The sequence below is a fragment of the Dreissena polymorpha genome, chromosome 1 (genome assembly GCF_020536995.1).
Source record: "Dreissena polymorpha isolate Duluth1 chromosome 1, UMN_Dpol_1.0, whole genome shotgun sequence".
Taxonomy (NCBI): Eukaryota; Metazoa; Mollusca; class Bivalvia; order Myida; family Dreissenidae; genus Dreissena; species Dreissena polymorpha.
In genome coordinates this window covers 78,003,843-78,024,559 of record NC_068355.1, presented here as the reverse complement: position 1 = coordinate 78,024,559, position 20,717 = coordinate 78,003,843, and the positions used below count along the sequence as shown (strand labels likewise).

General features: G+C 34.9%; 2 protein-coding genes across 3 annotated transcripts in view; one reads left to right on the top strand and one right to left on the bottom strand.

The window, feature by feature from the left end:
• The window catches only part of LOC127836523 (beta-adrenergic receptor kinase 2-like), a 417,424-nt gene that overhangs the window by 26,911 nt on the left and 369,796 nt on the right, over nt 1-20,717 (bottom strand). The gene's annotated exons all lie outside the window — the stretch shown is intronic.
• LOC127836635 (spermatogenesis-associated protein 22-like) overlaps nt 1-20,717 on the top strand; it is a 47,983-nt gene that overhangs the window by 13,255 nt on the left and 14,011 nt on the right. Inside the window, exons 1-6 of one of the 2 annotated variants that reach the window (XM_052363318.1) lie at nt 1,843-2,009; nt 8,656-8,776; nt 8,911-8,988; nt 9,428-9,503; nt 9,692-9,906; nt 11,271-11,410. In XM_052363318.1, the coding sequence (XP_052219278.1) occupies nt 1,941-2,009; nt 8,656-8,776; nt 8,911-8,988; nt 9,428-9,503; nt 9,692-9,906; nt 11,271-11,410 (699 nt within the window). In that variant the 5' untranslated portion in view covers nt 1,843-1,940. Of the gene's footprint in view, nt 1-1,842; nt 2,010-8,655; nt 8,777-8,910; nt 8,989-9,427; nt 9,504-9,691; nt 9,907-11,270; nt 11,411-20,717 lie in introns of those variants that run through there. The other variant, XM_052363326.1, reaches the window with a different exon arrangement.

The window sequence follows — 20,717 nt, the reverse complement described above, 5'->3', positions numbered from 1 at the left end:
ATTCTATTTTTCATGATTTTTTTTGCAACAAGGGGTTATGAAATTAAAAAAATGTTACTGGATTTAAAAAAAAAACTGGTACTATGATAATACTATGATGCACCTCGCCAAAACATTTATAATTATATTGTTTATTCTTGATTATGTATTTCCCCTATTCACTAAAAATAACACTTTTGATCAGAAAATTCATATATAATGATGTTTACTTTTATTTTCAAGAAGCATAATGCCTCTTTTTTTGTTGTATTCAGTCCCAAGTTCTTGTCAGCCACTTAAGGGTTATATGTTGCCTTTCTTTTACTAAATGCAAAATAATTCTACACTTTGAGCTATTCATAAAATATTTTATGTCTTAACAACACCGACAGGCTAATAAATTTATATATCAAGTACTTCCATACTAACAGAACCATTCTAGGCGGGCAACCTAGCAACCTTGATTTGTTCATATCTTCCTATCAATTTGTTATATGTGTTATGAATCATTCGTTCGGAGAACATTTAATGTTTGTTATAACTTTTAAATAATTCAGTGTTCAAAGAGATATTGTTATTGACCGATAAACCAACATAATGATTAAAAGGGAATATTTTATTAATTATTTGCATTTTATCTTACATAAGAAATATTTGCCTAAATGTTTTTCAAACTATAGAGAAATCTATATACAATTAATAATTGACGACATTTATCAAAAAATACATTTATGAAATTGAAGTTTAAAGATAAAAATAAATAATGCAAGTTTTATCAGATATTCGTAAATATGGGATAAAACGAACACTTGTCTACACTTGAATTATGATTTATTTTTCAATATTTTATACACTTAAGTTTAGCCTTAATGCATTTTTATAAGCATTTATAGACAGTGTCCCTCCCCAAAATCAAGGAATTATTACTTGTCATTCATTTGTGTAATGGTATACAATAATTTTGTGGTAAAATATTTGAGAAAAACATTAGATACGAAACTTGTCAGTGATGAAATTTTCCATATGGTTATGAAAATTACCGATCGTCGTTTTTTTTAAAAACAATACGTTACGGTTTCCAAAAATTTGATGGTTGTGCCCAAAGATTTTGGTGTTAATGAACATTACTGGTTAATATTTTAATAATTTCGATTCTCATTTGATTAATAGGTAATTTCAAGGCTGATAAACTTGAAATATGCAAGCTATTCTTTCGTTTTGCATATGTCTGTCGATACATCTGTACAATCGGTAATTTCCGTAATCACTCGTTAAATTGTAGCAGACACAAGTTTAAATTAAAAAAAATTATGTTTTACACTAATAGTCTACCTCTTTCTTGCTAAAAACTAATGCATGAATGATTTAAAAGTAATATTGCATCGTTTTCAGCCAGGAACACTGTCTATGACTGCGAAAAAAAACACAACAAACTTTTTTATTAACAATATTTACTTTATAAATAGCTTGCATGCGGCATGGCATTGCATGTTCTGCAAGATAAATATCTCGACTTTATTTATTGGATGATTTCGGACTGTTTCATCCAATCAGAAAATAGCTTTTAAACGTAATTTAGACCCATGTTTAGCGAGATAATTAAGTACTTCTTTTTATACACTGCCAAATTGTGACATAACAAGTTGCCTCCCTTGATGGTTCATGCTAATAATATGATGTAATCTACTGATGTTTCGACCTCATATTTATTATAGGAGTATATTGTCGCCCCGGGATTGTCGCATGACCCGTTACATTACAGCAGGGACATATCCTCGAATTACCGTGAATCAAGCGGTTAAGGAAACAAGAAAAAGAATTTCTGAATTAATGCAAATAATGCCGCAATTAACAATTTACAGGAACTCTTTCCATTACTCTGCGGCCAGTATGTGGAACTCTCTGCCGGACACATTCAGACAGTGCTGGTCTTACAATCAGTTTAAATCCCTGATCGACCAATGGAATGGACCCGATTGCAGCTGTTCTGCATGTGCCCGGTAGGGAGCGCTGACTTGCTGGCTGGCCAGGTACTCACCCTGTCCTCTGTATAAATGCTTTTCATTTTTGTTCCCTTTACTTTGTGGCTTTTTTCCCTTAGTTTGCCATAGTTTGCTATTTATTTGTTGCTTGTATCTATATGTTTTTGCTTACCTCTAGTTAGCTTATCATTTTTGTTCGCTTTACTTTGTGTCTTTTTTTTCCCTTTGTTTGCCATAGCTTGCTATTATTTGCTTGCTTGTATTCCATAGGTTCTGCTTCCCTCTAGTTAGCTTTCTGCAGGGGCTATGTCTCTACCATCGGGGAGAATGAAGGTTCTCGTACCCTTTCCCTGTATGACATATTTGGGATCAGGGACACTCCAAACCCCTGGCCCTGCCTAAATTCGAGCCCTGCGTTGGGGTGGGGAGTGCCCCCGTCATCCCTTGGGGTCTAGTATTGCCCGGGGAGGTGCTCTGATTTACTTCAGGATTCCAAGTGTAGAGATGCAGCTCCTGCCAGGCCGTTATGCTTGTTAATGTGCATGTGGACAATGCTCCTGCTAGGTAGCCAATCCTTAGCTGCAATGCCATGTATTTGAGTTTCCTGTGAGGTAGCTGCTGATCAGTTTTCTCCAAATCTGATTTGGGGGGGATAAGTGTTTTAAAATCCTTTTATTGGTCACACTTTTGTGTTTATATTCAATCTTCAGCGTCTTAGCTCATTTCCTTTTAGAGCAGTTTTTAGGCCTTCACGGTCAAGATCAGCAGATACTAGGGCTGTAACCATGCATTCCAATATTCGAATTACTCGAATATGGCTGAGGATGAATCGTATTCGTTATTCGCCACCTCCGGAACCGAATATTTGACGAATACAAACAACGTGATTCAAGTTTGAAAGTTTAATCATCTTACTTTACAAATGAAGGTTCAAACAATAAACCCCTATATTAAAATGTTCTCCTTATTCCGGCGTTTTTCATCATGTTTACCCCACCCACTATGTTGCACAGTGAGATTATCAACAAAAATGGCGAGCACTGGTTAAATATTAACGGCATTGAATTGAAAAATCTTTTGATGGTTGTTTAATGTTTATTTAGGTAAATACGAGTGACTTGATGCTCAAACATACACACAAAGGATTAGCAGATGGAATTTCTTTTGTTTATCTTTACGACAATGATTGTGCAACTTATCAACACACATGGAGCCTTGCAAAGGGAATGCTTTTGGTATCGTTGACATGCCTGCCAAATACACGTTGTTTGTTTGGCGCTACTTTGGTTTCCCCGAAAAAGACGATTAGACGAAGACAATTTTCAGTGTTTTGTCATGTCGAGTTGTCAGTATTACTTTTGTTCATTGAAATTCATATTCGCGAATAAATATTCGTATTCGCTACCCTGTATTCGTGATACGTATCGTATTCGTCACCTAGTGTATTCGTTACAGCCCTAGCAGATACCCCACAAGTTTTAAGTTTAATTTTTAATTATGTGTTATTTATTTTAATTTATTTCTTAACAAGTTCTTTCAAGCACATGCTATTATGTGATATGCATACACTGTATATGTAATTTGTTAGAATTTAGCCTCCTCTCTCTCCAGAGGATGGAAATATACCACATGCGTTTAATTGCTCTATTTTCAAAGAATACACATTGAAATAAGTGATATATAACCTTAATGTGCTAAACCTGTTTAAATATCCATGCCTAATAACTTTAGTAAGTTTATTTTTGTATGTTATTCTGCTATAATAATAATTATGCTGTTTTCATAATCTTTATCTACAGATACCTGTGTTTGAGTAGTTTCAATTTTAGCTGTTTGCTTAGATGATTGTATGACTGTTTAATTATCTAAATAATTAAGTAATTGATTGGTTAGATAAATAATCAATTGTGTCATCAAATACTGTGTTGCCATGTTTTGTTCCTTGTGTCATGTTTTAACATTTTGTAATGTTTAACATTCTAATAATATTAATGTTTAACATTTTAATAATGTGTTTTAAGTATTGTAACTGTATGTGCTATGTTGTTATCCCCCACCAGAGGCGGAGGGATATTGTTTTGGCGTTGTTCGTCCGGCCGGCCGGCCGTGCGTCCGTCCGTCCGGCACTTTTGTGTCCGGAGCCATATCTTGGAAGTTCTTGGGTTGATTTCATTTAAACTTGGTATGAGTATATATATGCATAAGAGGATGATGCACGCCAAATGGCATTGTACACCATCTGTTAAAAACAGACTTATGGCCCTTTGTATCTTAAAAAAATGCTTTTTAGTGTCCGGAGCCATATCTTGGAAGTTCTTTGGCGGATTTCATTGAAACTTGGTATGAGTATATATATGCATAAGAGGATGATGCACGCCAAATGGCATTGTACACCATCTGTTAAAAACAGACTTATGGCCCTTTGTATCTTGAAAAAATGCTTTTTACTATAGGCACTTTTGTGTCCGGAGCCATATCTTGGAAGTGCTTTGGCCGATTTCATTTAAACTTGGTATGAGTATATATATGCATAAGAGGATGATGCACGCCAAATGGCATTGTACACCATCTGTTAAAAACAGACTTATGGCCCTTTGTATCTTGAAAAAATGCTTTTTACTATAGGCATTTTTGTGTCCGGAGCCAAATCTTGGAAGTGATTTTGGGCGGATTTCTTTGAAACTTGGTATGAATATATTCCCGCGCCAGAGGCGGAGGAATATTGTTTTGGCGTTGTCCGTCCGTCCGGCTGTCCGTCCGGCACTTTTGTGTCCGGAGCCATATCTTGGAAGTGCTTTGGCGGATTTAATTTAAACTTGATATGAATATATATATATGCATAAGAGGATGATGCACGCCAAATGGCATTGTACACCATCTGTTAAAAACAGACTTATGGCCCTTTGTATCTTGAAAAAATGCTTTTTACTATAGGCACTTTTGTGTCCGGAGCCATAACTTGGAAGCGCTTTGGCATATTTCATTTAAACTTGGTATGAGTATATATATGCATAAGAGGATGATGCACGCCAAATGGCATTGTACACCATCTGTTAAAAACAGACTTATGGCCCTTTGTATCTTGAAAAAATGCTTTTTACTATAGGCACTTTTGTGTCCGGAGCCATATGTGACTAATCATGTTTCCAAAATGACACCAATGATTCCCGTACCCAATGATAAATGATTAACCATCAAAACATTTCCAGGTATGTCATGGCAGATGTTGTGTTCACTCTGCAACACTCTGAAAATTGAGCGTATGTAAACGTTGAATGTTTTTGTGGAAAACGCACGACTTATTAATTCACCTAAATAAATTGTGAAGGCTTAAGAACCTTCCTTTGTCTTAGTTTTGTGTTATTGTCCTCCGTCCGTCCATCTACCATTATGTTCATCCGTCCAATTTGCACCCATTCTCAAACAAAGCATATGTTGCGGGGGATAACTTGGGCCTTTCAGGCCCTCTTGTTATCATGTAAATGTTTAGTTTATAAGTCGGCTTTAAAAGCTCTTCAGAGGTTGTGTAAAAAAGTTCTTATATACCAGACTTTATAAATAAATATTACTTGACTTGACTTGAATTTACCTTTAGAAATTTAATTTATTCCCGTCAAGGAGCGTATATTGACAAGAGTTGAATCGAGTATTTGACCCTTACTGTAGTAGATTCAATTGTATGCAAAAATTAATCATCCGATTTAATTGGTTTATACGTTATCTTGTTGCTTATTAATTCCTCTTTCAAAAAGATATAACTTTTAGTATATTTCCGTTGTTATATATGGATTTATAGCGCGTTAAACACACAAAATAAACATTTTATGTTTTACTCCGCCCGACTAACCGTGTCGTAACTTAGTCACTTGACCGGTAGCTATCGATTAGCTTGCATCGAAGCGCCAAGCAGGGATCCCTCTGGCTCAAAATTTTCTGTAGCCAAATTAAGCTTTGTATGTTTTAATTCTTACTATTTTGGATATTATATGGGTGATAATGTAGAAAACCTTGTAGCCAAATGGAATTTTCTGTAGCCAAATTTCCTAATTTGTAGCCATTGGCTTATTTGGCGAATGGCAGAGTAAGCCCTGGCCAAGGTTATACATTTTGATGTACCCACTAACGTCTTTTTTAGCTCGGCTGTTTTCGGAGAACACAGACTCTAGATGAGACGGATATTAGAGCTGCAACGATTCACCAACAGCTCGCTTCGATTCGATTTCCATTTCAAACACTCCGATACCGATTTTTTCGATTTGATTCATCTTCAAACCTAGTTTTATCATATATTCACTCTTCTTACTCCAAATAAACATTTCTGTTCAAAAGTGTCGCATACCTAGATATCTTGGGCATTTGTCAAATTGTGTGTTTGTTTGATATAGTTTGGTTGGTTCAACAGTGTTTTAAAAACTGTTGAAAGTGTGTTAACTTAATTACATTTGTAAGAAATATTTTGCAAGAAACTGCTAATTGTCTTTCAAACTATGTCAATATATCAATAAAACACATAAAAAAGAATAGCAAATTAGGACTCATTTTTAATATAAAAACTTGTGACTAGAAGATTGTGTTGAATACACAATAATGTAAAATTAAATAAATAATCATAAGAACATCTGGAATCAGTGGAGTGATAGTACTATAACTATTATACTAATATCCAATACCGCTACAAGCATGCCTACCATTTAGCCGTGACAGCATCACCTGTTACCTGTAGGACAAAGCACATTCTCTAATAAACTTAACAAATTCCCAACAGAAACAGAACTACTTTTCTGGCTGGCGACTTGTGTAGTTGCACTTGTGCTACCTCTTAGTCTTGCTAAATCAAAGTTATGTTTGCATCAGTGAAGCACAGTTTACACTTTGCTTTATCGGTAGGGCTACCATCCCGAAACCCAAAATACTGCCACACTTTTGATTTTAGCTTCATAGGGGAATCTGATAATTTCAATTTGTCGGCCACAACTTGTTCAGCCATATTATTGACGCTTTTTCCGAAAGTAGACCGTAACGCGCTTATTGATTGGATGACTAAAGTAATAAGCAGCCAATCGCGCGCGTCGTTATTACAGGTTAAGATAAAACCTACACCTTCCCTTATCAAATAGTCAGAATACAGCATGCTTTACGTATCTATTTATATATATATATATATATATGTCTATATGTTAAAGAATCGAATCGAATTTGGTAGGTTTGGAATCGTAATCGAATCGACGCATTTCGAACCAATTTTCGATGCATAGGATCGAATCGTTGCAGCTCTAATGGATATAAAACGGGACCGTTGTTTTGTGAGAACATCTATTAATTTTTTAAACTAGCCAGATCTTTAGCATGCAGAAGAAACTGTTCTGTACAGGAAAGGGCTTTAATTCTTGCCTTCTGACCCCCATGTGTAGTGGCCATTAAGATGAAATAGCTCTATGATTCAAGTGTTAATTTTGGTTATTGGCTGTTTACAGTATTTCTTTGAACTAATGTATTAAATGAACTGTTTAAAATAATTTCAGTAGCTTGGTGATACCACATATCAGTGTATTAAGCCTTTGTCTTCAAATATTTTTGTTAATTGTAATAAATCAAAGAAGACACATCAGTTTGTTGTTATTTTATCCATTTTGTAAAGAAATTAAGATCCATTAATTACAGCGTTTATCCTCTATTTAAAGTTGGTACTGTAAAACAGCTTCATTCAGAATGTGACATTTTTTCCCAATTAAAAAATATAAAACTCCCTTTTCTCATTAAAATTCCCAAATCACAAGAGGAAAGTGGCAAGGAGTTGTATATGCATATGTTAATTAAATTAAACTTTCTATGGGACTCTTAATGCGTTAAAATACATATCTACATGTAATTGGTAAAGGGTTATACGAAATTAAAAGATTTCAATGTTCTCCCGGCTACAAAGTTTTTATACAAAAACCAACACACACGTGCTTTCTTTGCTGATGACATGATGTTGTACATACATGTATACAGCATAATTTTGGTGCCCTTTTTATAAGGACAAAGAAATCAACATAAAGAGATGAGCACTATTTACAGGTACTTGAAGCTAGAATTTGATAAGGTTGCATTAACAATAAAATAGGGAAGTGTGTTTTGGATAACAAATTAATTATAGTCATTTGAAAATGAAACACAAAATTTACAGTTGTGTGTAATAAATTAAATAATAATTTGTTGAATCGAGTGTCAAAATAAATGTTTGACAATATTAAGCATGAATTGCACAATTTCTATGAGAATTACACCAGGTTCCCATCATCAGTCTCCTAAGTAACTGGTTACGATTTTATAGTGGAGGAGTACACCATAGGGACTGATTATTGTAGTATAGGTATAACAAAGCTAATTAACTGCCACAAAATTACTGAAAGTATCCATTAATAGTGACACTGGGTGTAAAAAATAAAAACAGACAAACAAATTACAGTTAATGATTTTCACTCTTACATTTTAACAATTTTGAATTACAAAAAATGAGGATAATGTATTAAATATTAAGTCCATTGCATTGTTGTCAGATGTTGATCAGAACAATATTAAACCGACGGCCGAGTCTACAGTCTGAGGGAGGTTGTCCTACGGAACCTGAGGCTCACTGTCCTGAATTAGAAAACTGAAGCATGGCCTCGGATAAAACAGTGTTTACTTAAATCTACTTTATTTAATTTAGTACGGACTGAGAGCACCTGCTCCAATATTCAACTATCGAAAGAGGCCTCGACAGGCAATCACTGCAGATCCCCCGTCTGGTATGACTGGACCTTCAGGAGATGCCAGCTTCAGCAATTCCGGTAAATTGATGAATTTTAACGCTTTGGTTTTAATATGATAGATTTTTGTGATGCAAAATTATATTGCTATTTATTTCATTGATCATTAAATGTCCAGATGTTTCATGCATATATTTACCGTATATTTTTTCAAGATTTTATGCCAGTTGGAGGTTTTCAAAGGACACTGCAATCAGTACACCAGATGCCTTCTGGGACTAAAGCTGCTGGAGGTAATTGCTGTAATTACTTAATTCAATGTTGGATGCATAAATATCATAATAATCATGATTTTAAAGAGTTTAACAATTAAATAAAACCTTCTGTCTTTTTAATATTAACTGTTACATTCAAACAAATATTTCATATGAAAAAAACAATAATAACTTATAGAACTTGGCAAGGCAGGTATCAGCAAACTTTAATTGTTATTATGATCATGTAGCAGCAATGTGCTCATTAATTTTGCTCCAGTTGGCCTTCATTTGTATATCTCAGTTTCAAAACCCAATATTGTTTTAAATTTGTAATGGTCATGATATTGTTTATAAGAACAGACATGTGAATATTGCAATGTTTTGACAAAATGTTCAAACGTTATTACAAAATCATTTGCTGTTAGACTTGTTTTTAAACATCATGTACACATTTTCTAATGGTGCTTGCATGAAGGACAGAGGAATAATGCTCCCAGCAACAACAGGTTTAGCAATGTCCACATCAACAATAACGTCCCTTCACAACCAAGGTAAAGGAAGGCTTTTATTTCCTATATAATTTTGTGTGTCAATATTGTCATATTAGCTGATGTACAGAAGACTTTACAAAAATAAATTGATTTTACATGTTTTTTGTTTTCTACTATTAACAGTTTTATTTGGCTCAAACACTGAAGTACTTGTAACATTTGTGGAAGGATTGTTATATTCTGTTTAGGTATCCAACAACTATCAAAAAACAGAATAATGTCCAACAACCCCATACTGAAAGTTACAATCCTAAGAATCGAAACACCACAGTGTCCAAAAGCAGCGCACCAGTCCAGAAAAAAACACCAAGCAACTCTGAACCGGAAATAAGTGTGCCCCAAACCAATCCAAGACAAAAGTTTAACTTCATTGAAACCACTGGACAAAAAACACCTGATTCAGGTTTTCATTTCTTTTCACATGTCTTACTGCACAGAATATATTACTTTACCATAACTTTTCATTATGGCGTGAATTCAAGAAATGGTGACGGATTTATCAAGTTTATATAATAATTACTAAACATTTACAGAGCTCCAGATAACTTTTCTGAGTAATTGGGTAAATACCCACTACTTTTGAGTTCAATTGGGTATTTTCATTTTTAATTGGCGACAAAAAAAGTCGGTACCCACTACTTTAATTGACAATCGGGTATTTTTGTATTAAAATTGGGTATTTTCATTGTCTTAAATTCTCAAATGCTTACCTGAATGAGCTGGTTGAAGTTCCACTCTTAATTGATTAGTTTCAGAGATCTTGTGTAATTATGTAGATGTATCCATAATATACACTCTTGATTAAAAAAAAAAAAGTTCGACCATTTTTTCCACCAGTTTTCTTACAATGTAATCACTGTCAGCGCTTGCCTCCGACACAATATCGTCAAAAATTAGTTTCACTATATTTTACGCATCTGATTTTGTGTTGCTCGCGGTTAAATAACTTAAAATTGAGTTTTTTGTGCCTGGGATGGATATTTCCCTTTTTACGGCCTCGCGGTTTCGACATTTTTACAACAATAACACATAATTACATAGACACTTTCCTCTGTACATATTATTGTGCTGAAGGTTAAACTGAAAGCGCTTGGACGAAGTAGAAATAATCCGGGTATTTCCGGGACAGATTTACTCGTTACGCAGAGGAAAAATACGATATGTGTAATCAGCAATTTCAATTGGGTTTCGGTACCCAGAGTTTTATTTTTCTATGTGTAATTAGCAATTTTAAATTGGATATTTACGCAAATATGCACCTTGTCCGTAGCTATGCTTTTAAATCTAAGTAGATGAACTGAAAATCAAACTATCTATACAAGTTACATGTATATTTGTCCATTAAACACATTTTAAGCTTGGCTGTTTTCAGAGAAAACCCGATGTATTGCCATAGCCAGCTCTTTGTGTTGTGCCTGTCATCGTGTCGTCCGTCCGTCCGCATCGTGCTAAAACCTTAACATTTTGTCAAGGTTTTGAACATTTGCTCTAAAATCAAAGTGCTTCAACCTACAACTTTGAAACTAAATATGTAGCTGCACCTTGATGAGTTCTACATTCATTTTCATTTATTCAAAACTGCACCCGCAGCCGAGCGTTGGCATGCGGTGCTCTTGTTATATTTATAAATACAATAGTGTGAAGTTCAATCATGGTTTATCTTAAAATTTATTAACACATTATTGTTAATAAATAAAACTTTGGTTCCCTAAGATATACATATGTAGCACAATAAATATTTCATATTTTATGTACTACTTGTTTCAGTGGCACATGACAGAAAAAACCTGATGCAGATGGGCCCAATGCTGCAGCCTGAAAACATTGATGAATGGGAAAACATGTCTGAATATCCCACAATGCTAAACATTGACAAACAATCTAAACCAAGGGCTTCTATACCGCAGGTTAATTTGTTGCAACTTTGTTTTTATGCCCCCGGATCGAATGATCGGGGATATATTGTTTTTGGCCTGTCTGTCTGCATTCTGTGGAAAGCTTTAACCTTGGTTAAAGTTTTGCAATATTGAATAACGTTTGCAATATTGAAGATAGCAACTTGATATTGGCATGCATGTGTATCTCATGGAGCTGCACATTTTGAGTGGTGAAAGGTCAAGGTCATCCTTCAAGGTCAAAGATCAAATTAATGTATGGCTTCAAAGCGGCATCAAAACTTTTACCTTGTTCATAGCTTTTGCAATATTGAAGATACTGTAGCAACTTGATATTTGGCATGCATGTATATCTCATGGAGCTGCACATTTTGAGTGGTGAAAGGTCAAGGTCATCCTTAAAGGTCAAGGTCAACCTTCAGGGTCAAAGGTAAAAAATATGGGTCAAAATCGCTCATTTAATACATAGCAACTTCATATTTGGCATGCTGTGGGGGGGGGGGGGCATAGTGATTCTCAAACACATCTTGTTTTATTAGCTCATCTATTTTTATGCCCCCCTTCGAAGAAGAGGGGGTACATTGCTTTGCACATGTCGGTCGGTCGGTTGGTCCACCAGGTGGTTTCCGGATGATAACTCAAGAACGCTTGGGGCTAGGATTATGAAACTTCATAGGTACATTGATCATGACTCGCAGATGACCCCTATTGATTTTGAGGTCACTAGGTCAAAGGTCAAGGTCAGGGTGACCCGAAATAGAAAAATGGTTTCCGGATGATAACTCAAGAACGCTTAGGCCTAGGATCATGAAACTTGATAGGTAGATTGATCATGACTTGCAGTCGACCCCTAGTGATTTTCAGGTCACTAGGTCAAGGTCACAGTGACCCAAAATAGTAAAATGGTTTTCGGATGATAACTCGAGAACGCTTAATTATGCCTAGGATCATGAAACTTCGTAGGTAGATTGATAATGGCTGGCAGATGACCCCTATTGATTTTCAGGTCACTAGGTCAAAGGTCAAGGTCACGGTGACCCGAAATAGTAAAATGGTTTCCGGATGATAACAAAAGAACGCTTATGCCTAGGATCATGAAACTTCATATGTACATTGATCATGACTCGCAGATGACCCCTATTGATTTTCAGGTCACTAGTTTGAAAAAAAAATATGAGCTATTGTCATCACCTTGGCGTCGGCGTCAGCATTGGCGTCGGCGTCCGGTTAAGTTTTGCATTTAGGTCCACTTTTCTCAGAAAGTATCAATGCTATTGCATTCAAACTTGGTACACTTACATACTATCATGAGGGGACTGGGCAGGCCAAGTTATATAACTCTGGCGTGCATTTTGACAGAATTATGTGCCCTTTTTATACTTAGAAATTGAAAATTTGGTCAAGTTTTGTGTTTAGGTCCACTTTATTCCTACAGTATCAAAGCTATTGCTTTCATACTTGCAACACTTATTAACTATCATAAGGGAACTGTGCAGGCAAAGTTATGTAACTCTGACTGGCATTTTTACGGAATTATGGGCCCTTTATACTTAGAAAATTGAAAATTTTGTTAAGTTTTGTGTTTTGGTCCACTTTACCCCTAAGCTATCATAGATATTGCTTTCATACTTGGAACACTCGCAAACTATCATAAGGGTACAGTAAAAGGACAAGTTGCATAACTCTAGTTGTCATTTTCACGGAATTATGGCCCTTTTTTGACTTAGTAACTTTGAATATATGGTTAAATTTTGTGTTTCGATCCACTTTACTTCTAAAGTATCAGTGCCCCAGATAATTATTTCGGTAATAGGGTTTTCACCCACTGATTTTGAAAAATAGGGTGATTTCATTCTTGGAATAGGGTGAAATGAGTTATAAGATGCATACAGTAAAACCATTGCTGCTTTACTTCTGTTGAAGCTGCACACAATTGTATTGATTCAATAAAACTGTAAACTAATATAATTAACTTTAATAAACTGATGTTTCATAACATCTTTAATCCTTGAAACTGTCAATAATATAAACTTTAAACTTAAAAAAAATCGATAACACGAATGATTCGGCACTTATTGACTCTTGCTTTCTTGGTTCGATAAAGTTAGCGATCGACACATATTTTGGCGCAACAATTGCGGACGTCTTTCTCTTAGACATTTTTATTACGCATCGTATTAGAAACTGAAAGTACAGACACTTTACAAATATTTGCACAATGAACGACGGATTAAGTCAGATTGAAAACGCATGTATGTCGTCGTAAATAATTTTGTCAGCCGCTTTATTTAACTATGAAATCTAGTCCGCAGAGCGTTTGAATAGCTTTGACTGTTTTATTGCCCCGTCATCCAGGCGCTTGCTGAATAAAAGCGTCAACGCGTAACGAAAATAATCGCAAAAAATACCGAAAATGAGCAAAGTTTTTTCGATCAAAGCTATTGTATCGTACGCATCAAATAAGACGAATGTGCGTAAAAGGCAAATCGGGTGCGTTTTCAATATGCATGATATTGTATTTCTTTGCGTTTTTAAACATTTTAATAGGGTGAAAGACGCAGATACGCAGCTTATCTGGGGCACTGAAAGTATCAAGGCTATTGCTTTCAAACTTCAAATACTTTCATGCTATCATGAGGTTACTGTACCTGGCAAGTTGAATTTTACCTTGACCTTTAAATGACCTTGACTCTCAAGGTCAAATTATTAAATTTTGCTAAAAATGCCATAACTTCTTCTAGGTTGGCGCTAAGGAAAATAAATTAGTAGCCAAATTTTAGCACTACGATAACGACCCACATTATAACCTTATTTGCTCAATGAACGAAATAATCATTATCATGAATCTATAGGTATCAACAATGACTGTATTAAATTATCAATGAAGTCACATTTAAATAAATAATTTGTTACCTGAAATCAATTTTTTTTTTTTTTTTTTTTTTTCATTTATATTTATTTTCATGCACTGGCATAAACAGTATACAATGTTAGAACTTTCGATATGCCCCGGTCTTTGATTGGGTGGGTCTTGCGTAACTCTTATTCGCCACCCCCCTTCTCCCAATAATGTTTGTTTACAGTACAGTAAATAGGTGTGATGATGATGCCTGAAACCGCCTTTAATGTACTGCTTTATTTACCGTTTTTATATCACGTATTAATGCTACAACTGTGATTCATTGTTAATAAACCTGAAATAAACGCTTACTCTGTGACCGACGTCAATCAAAAATAATAATCGCTATATAACTCCGCCTCCATAAACAATCTCGTAACCGATTGGACGTTTAATAACACAGTTTGGCGACTGGAAAGTTACCTGAAAATTTCCCGTGATGCATCTGTCAGCATACATGACTGTGTTATGTGGCTTGAATATACGATACGGGCATCCGGTTATCTCTTATCAATGGACTATCTATTACCACCTGGAGCTTTTATGGCGATTACATGTGGAAATCGGTACCGAGTTCTCTTTAAAAGTAGGGAATATTATATACTTATAGAGAAATATCAGTGTTTTTTGCAATCGCCATTTTCATTCACATTTTAAACTTTAATCGCCAGCTGAAAGATTCAATCGCCTATGGCGATTTTTGCGATCGGAAACGCTAACATAGCTTCTTTATTTATGATTAGATTTGATTGATACTTCTCTTACACCTGACATACCACAATAGACTCCACCCAAACCATCACACTATACTATACCCCCCCCCCCACCCCAAATAGTTTTTTTTTTAAACGGTTAAAAACACAAATATTTATTTTTATTATTTGATGTTTGAAATACCGTCCAACCATCGCACCCAAGATTTCATTTTTTTTTTCGCATTTTTTTCTGCATATTTGGAAGATAATGTAATAAATGTCCACGCCCCCACACTATACACCCCTCTTCACTCCACCCCTCCCTCCTTTGTGATTGAAAATGAGAGTTCCTTCACCTTTAAAAAGAAAATAGATGAGCGGTCTACACCCGCAAGGCGGTGCTCTTGTATTATACTTGTTCTACTTTCCAGTTTATAGTATATTCAATTACAAAGTCTTTAAAATGTATTTTCAACACATGTTTCTTCATAGTTATATATACTTTCTAGGGATGGGAACGAGTACTGAAAATGATATTCGAATATTCATTTGTCATTATTCGAATATATTCGAATATTCAGTTTTTAAACCATATATTAAAATGTCAGAACTTATGACCGTCTGGAGCAACGTGCTAGTTCATATTTCCACTAATACCACTATAGATCGTATCATATGTGCAGCTGTGAAACCCTTGATAGAGTAAGAATTTTAGAAAAAAGTATTTTTGATAATTATTTCTTTCTTTTAAATAAATGCTGTTTATTTTCATTAGATATAAGATATTTCCGGAAAACACATTAACGTAATTTTAATTTATTTCAACACTTTAAATTGATACGGATTACTTCCCATTGATTTCTGCTTTTGTTTTCGCTATTTTTTATAAAAGTAAGATTCATGACGATTTAATTGGTTAATATTTGAGTAACTAAATTCTGATTAAATAAACATTGATTGAATAAATGGATAAAGTATTGAAAACAAACATGCCATACGTCCCGATCTCGGTGGGACAGTCCCGCTTTTGGGGTATTTGGTCCGGCGTCATGATATGAGCCAATTTTGCCCGACATTTGTTAAACACAACGAAAGTTCCATAAATTAACGATAATAATCAATATTCAAGGTCTGTCTTGGTAAAACTTACTATCACTAATCCCTTTATTGTCCCTTATAACCATCTACTTCTACTACTCGAGTGCAACAGTGTAGTTTTTGACACCTTATCAGCAATTTATCGGCAAATTATTGATTTTATCAGGCATTCACACCATGGTGTTTTATGATATGGGTCACTAATTGATATTGATAGATGTGTCGCACTGAAATAAAAGCCGACTGCGGCCCAATCAAATCCAAAGATAATGTGTATTATACCACCTGAGGTAAAAAGACCTTTCAAAACACAGATTTTGTATATCAAACAAATTGAATGCTTATCAATACACATTGATGTTTCACATAAATTAATTTTCATTTTTGACTGATTCTCCGAAAATAGTTTAATGCATCAATATAAATTGTAAGTAAATTGGCGATTGGTCCCTCTCCTTATTCCCTCCCGTTTGCTAATTTTCATCTCGTTCATTGATGGCAGCTGTTATCAAAACAATGACTTATATAGGAAAGTCGTCTGCACTAAACCGGAACTGTGACTTTGTACATGTATGTATAACTTTTTAAGAAGTATCTTTGCATACAAATAGAATATTCGAATATGAATTTTGGATTCGAATATCCGGATATTCCGTCCCATCCCTAATACTTTCCTTATATTTTGTTATGATCAAATAAATAAATAAAAAAATGGAACACAATCTGGAATACCACACAAACAGTGTATGGTCTAAAAATTAAAATAGCTGAAAAGGTGCATTGGTGCCATTTCCTGTCATTATTGCCACCTCCTTTGCATTTGCTTCATCTTTTTTTGCAGGAATGCAAAATTACCTTTTAGATCGACAAGAAGCCAGTGTTTTTGTGCATGCAACACATTGTACATGTTTAAAGCAATGTTTTGATGTCCTGAGGGATTTAAGTGGTTGATGTTTGCTCATCATATGTGCATAATACATCAAGTTTGTTCACTATGACACAACTAATAAAGGTCCTCACATTTCCAAATGGGATGTGATTGTATGTTTCTGTACATTTGTGGATGACTAAAATCTTCGCTGAATCGCACTTGTTACATTGCCCGATTTTTTTTAATAATAAAAAATAATACATCAAGTTTGTTCACTATGATACAACTTATAAACGTCCTCACATTTCCAAATGGGTTGTGATTGTATGTTTCTGTACATTTGTGGATGACTATTATCTTCGCTGAATCGCACTTGTTACATTGCCCGATGTTTAAAATAATTTGAAATACCAGTATGTGGAACATATAAAACTGACTTAACCAGAAGAATTATCAGTGAAATTTCAAAACATCCGGTCCTTAGCGCCACCTCGGAAGTAGCATTGGTTCAGTTATTAATGCGTCACAAAAAAGAGGTGGCTCCCGTGATTAACAGCTGTGAGTTATGTTATTAGCGAGGAAACAATACTACATAACATTTTCTATGCTCAAAAATATCCACTATATGCATCTTTTAACACTTTAAAAACCTAAAAATACTGAAGAATTACAAACACAAAAGGATTGAATTTTGGAAAGTTCTGTTGTTGTTGTTTTTTAAACTTCCTGGATTGCTAAAAAAAAGTATAAAATATACTGTCTTTATCCTAATAAACGCGCCTGGGCGCGATGCAAATCACAAAGAGGGCACGTTAATTTCACCCTCCTTTAGGTATAATATGAGCCAACACCTAAAATGTGTTAACCAGTATTTGCGAAATGTTCCGAGTTCATTGAGCAATCGTAAACATATCACAAATAGTTTTATAATAATACTACACCCTATTATCATGCGAAATGAAAGGGCCGTTGTCGATATGACCGTAGTGAGAACTGTAACAGTATGCGTGGCCGAGATATGAAGGGTGTTAATTAGTGAAGGTTTATGGGTACGGTAGCTTTGGCCCAGCGTACCGCATATTGAACAACCTGGGTAGATCCGTATTTAAAATGCACGGTGTCAAAAAAAACGTAACATGAACTTGGCATTTAAAACTGAAAACACCGATACAATAATAAAATCGCCTGCATGTTAGAGTTTAATTTTAACATCGATCTGTTCCAAATATATATGTTATTATGCCCCCCTTCGAAGAAGAGTATATTGTATATATAAGGGTATATTGTTTTGCACATGTCGGTAGGTTGGTCGGTCCATCTGTTCACCACATTGGTTTCCGGATGATAACTCAAGAACGCTTAGGCCTAGGATCATGATAGGATGATAACTCAAAAATGCTTACACCTAGGATCATCAAAGTTCATAGGTACATTGATCATGACTGGCAGGTAACCCCTACTGGGGTTATTGCAGGTAACTGGCATGCATGTTTTACAAACAGCCCTTGTTATACATGTAATTATTATTAAAGTTTTATTTCTATAAGGTTCTTGCCAATGACCTTGTTGTTAAAAAAAATTTCCTTCAATAAAACGCAATTACTTTACCCCTTAGCAGCCGAGAAATGGGGGCGCTATTATTTTGATCACTCCTTCATTTTATTATACGATAGGGGCACGTTTATTAGGGCGGGAGCGTTTATTAGGATAAAGACGGTGCTAAGAACTATAACAGCATGGATTGCCAAATGGTTAAAGCGCAAGACTATACCGGTAGACCCTTTCAGTTATTGCCATTTTTAATTATCTCCCATGTGTGACGTCATGCATTTGATAATCGAGTGTATAGATTGTAGACGAGAACAGAAATCTTGTTAGAATTTTTTTCAACGATATAAATGGACTGAACATATGCACAAAAAGATTTGAACTTACCTAATTGTTAATAATGTATTTTTTTCTAATGAAATTTTGATATTCGCTTTATACTGCTAATACAGCAGCGGTATTGTTCATCAGAGAACGTGATTGGAGACTAAATACTGAAAATCCCACAAAACAAAACAACTAAATAATCCGTATTCTTTCTTATAGTAAGACTTTTATAAATGATGTTTAAAAATAATGAAACATATATTTATTTGATCACAATTATAAGTGGTGTGGATATTGTTGTTGTTCATCAGCGATCGAGATGCGTTTAATCAATTGTAAAACAAAGCCCTTAACAAGCGGAATACATAACAATTGTTAAATTTTATCATTTTCTTTTCCATTGAATGGATTTTCGTTTCGTTTACATTGAATGACAATATTAATGAATGTTAGCATACATACGGAAAAGAACTCTGCATATTATGCAAATTGAAATGTCTTTGCATGTATATTGAAATCTCTTTACTAATGATAAGGAGTGATACAAATCATACAAATAGCATTTTATGATCTATAAATCTATATATTTAATTTATTTAACACAAGTATTGTTTACCCTATTGTGATTGCTTGTTTTCATGATGGTGTTTTGTACACTGAAATAACGTACTTAAATCTATACACGTAATAGCGGAGTTTACATTTGCCGTTACCCATTAAATACCTCAAATTAAAATTTGGCTAAAATGAATGCCAAAGTGGGATGACATTGGGGTATCATAAATTGTGTTTGATTACCAGACACTAGGCTGCAACATGTGGTTAATGCAGGGACCCAAGTATAGGTCCCTGGGTTTATGACACCTTGTTTTCTTTGTAATCTTGGCAGTATTCAATTATAACAAGATAATCGGTTGTGATGAACAAAGGTGCAATAAAACACCGGGATAAAAATGCTGCAACAAAGAGTGTCAACATTGGTGTGAACAATTAAATCAAACAATTACATTATTTAAGAGAATTTATTTTATGTGTAACAAGGTACGTTTTTTCAGACAGATAAAGTTTCAAATCAGGTACAATATGTTGCGTAAATCGATCTTCTTAATTGTTGTTGGTTTTCATCATTACTTGTTTTCATTCCTTAAATGATTAATTATGCCCCCCTTCGAAGAAGAGGGGGTATATTGTTTTGCTCAAGTCAGTCGGTCCGTCCGTCCACCAGATGGTTTCCGGATGATAACTCAAGAAGGTTTAGGCCTAGGATCATGAAACTTCATAAGTACATTGATCATGACTAACAGATGACCCCTATTGATATTCAGGTCACTAGGTCAAAGGTCATAGTCACAGTGACTCTAAATAGTAAAATGGTTTCTGGATAATAACTCAAGAACGCTTAGGCTTAGGATCATGAAACTTCATAGGTAGATTGATCATGACTGGCAGATGGCCCCTATTGATTTTCAGGTCACTAGGTCAAAGGTCAAGGTCACAGTGACTTGAAACAGCAAAATGGTTTCCGGATGATAACTCAAGAATGCTTAGGCCTAGGATCATGAAACTTGATAGGTAGATTGATCATGACTTGCAGATGACCCCTATTGATTTTCAGGTCACTAGGTCAAAGGTCAAGGTCACAGTGACTCAAAATAGTAAAATGGTTTCCGGATGATAACTCAAGAATACTTACGCCTAGGATCATGAAACTTCATAGGTACATTGATCATGATTGGCAGATGCCCCCTATTAATTTTCAGGTCACTAGGTCAAAGGTCAAGGTCACAGTGACTCAAAACAGTAAAATGGTTTCCTGATGATAACTCAAGAATATTTAGGCCTAGGATCATGAAACTTCATAGGTACATTGATCATCACTGG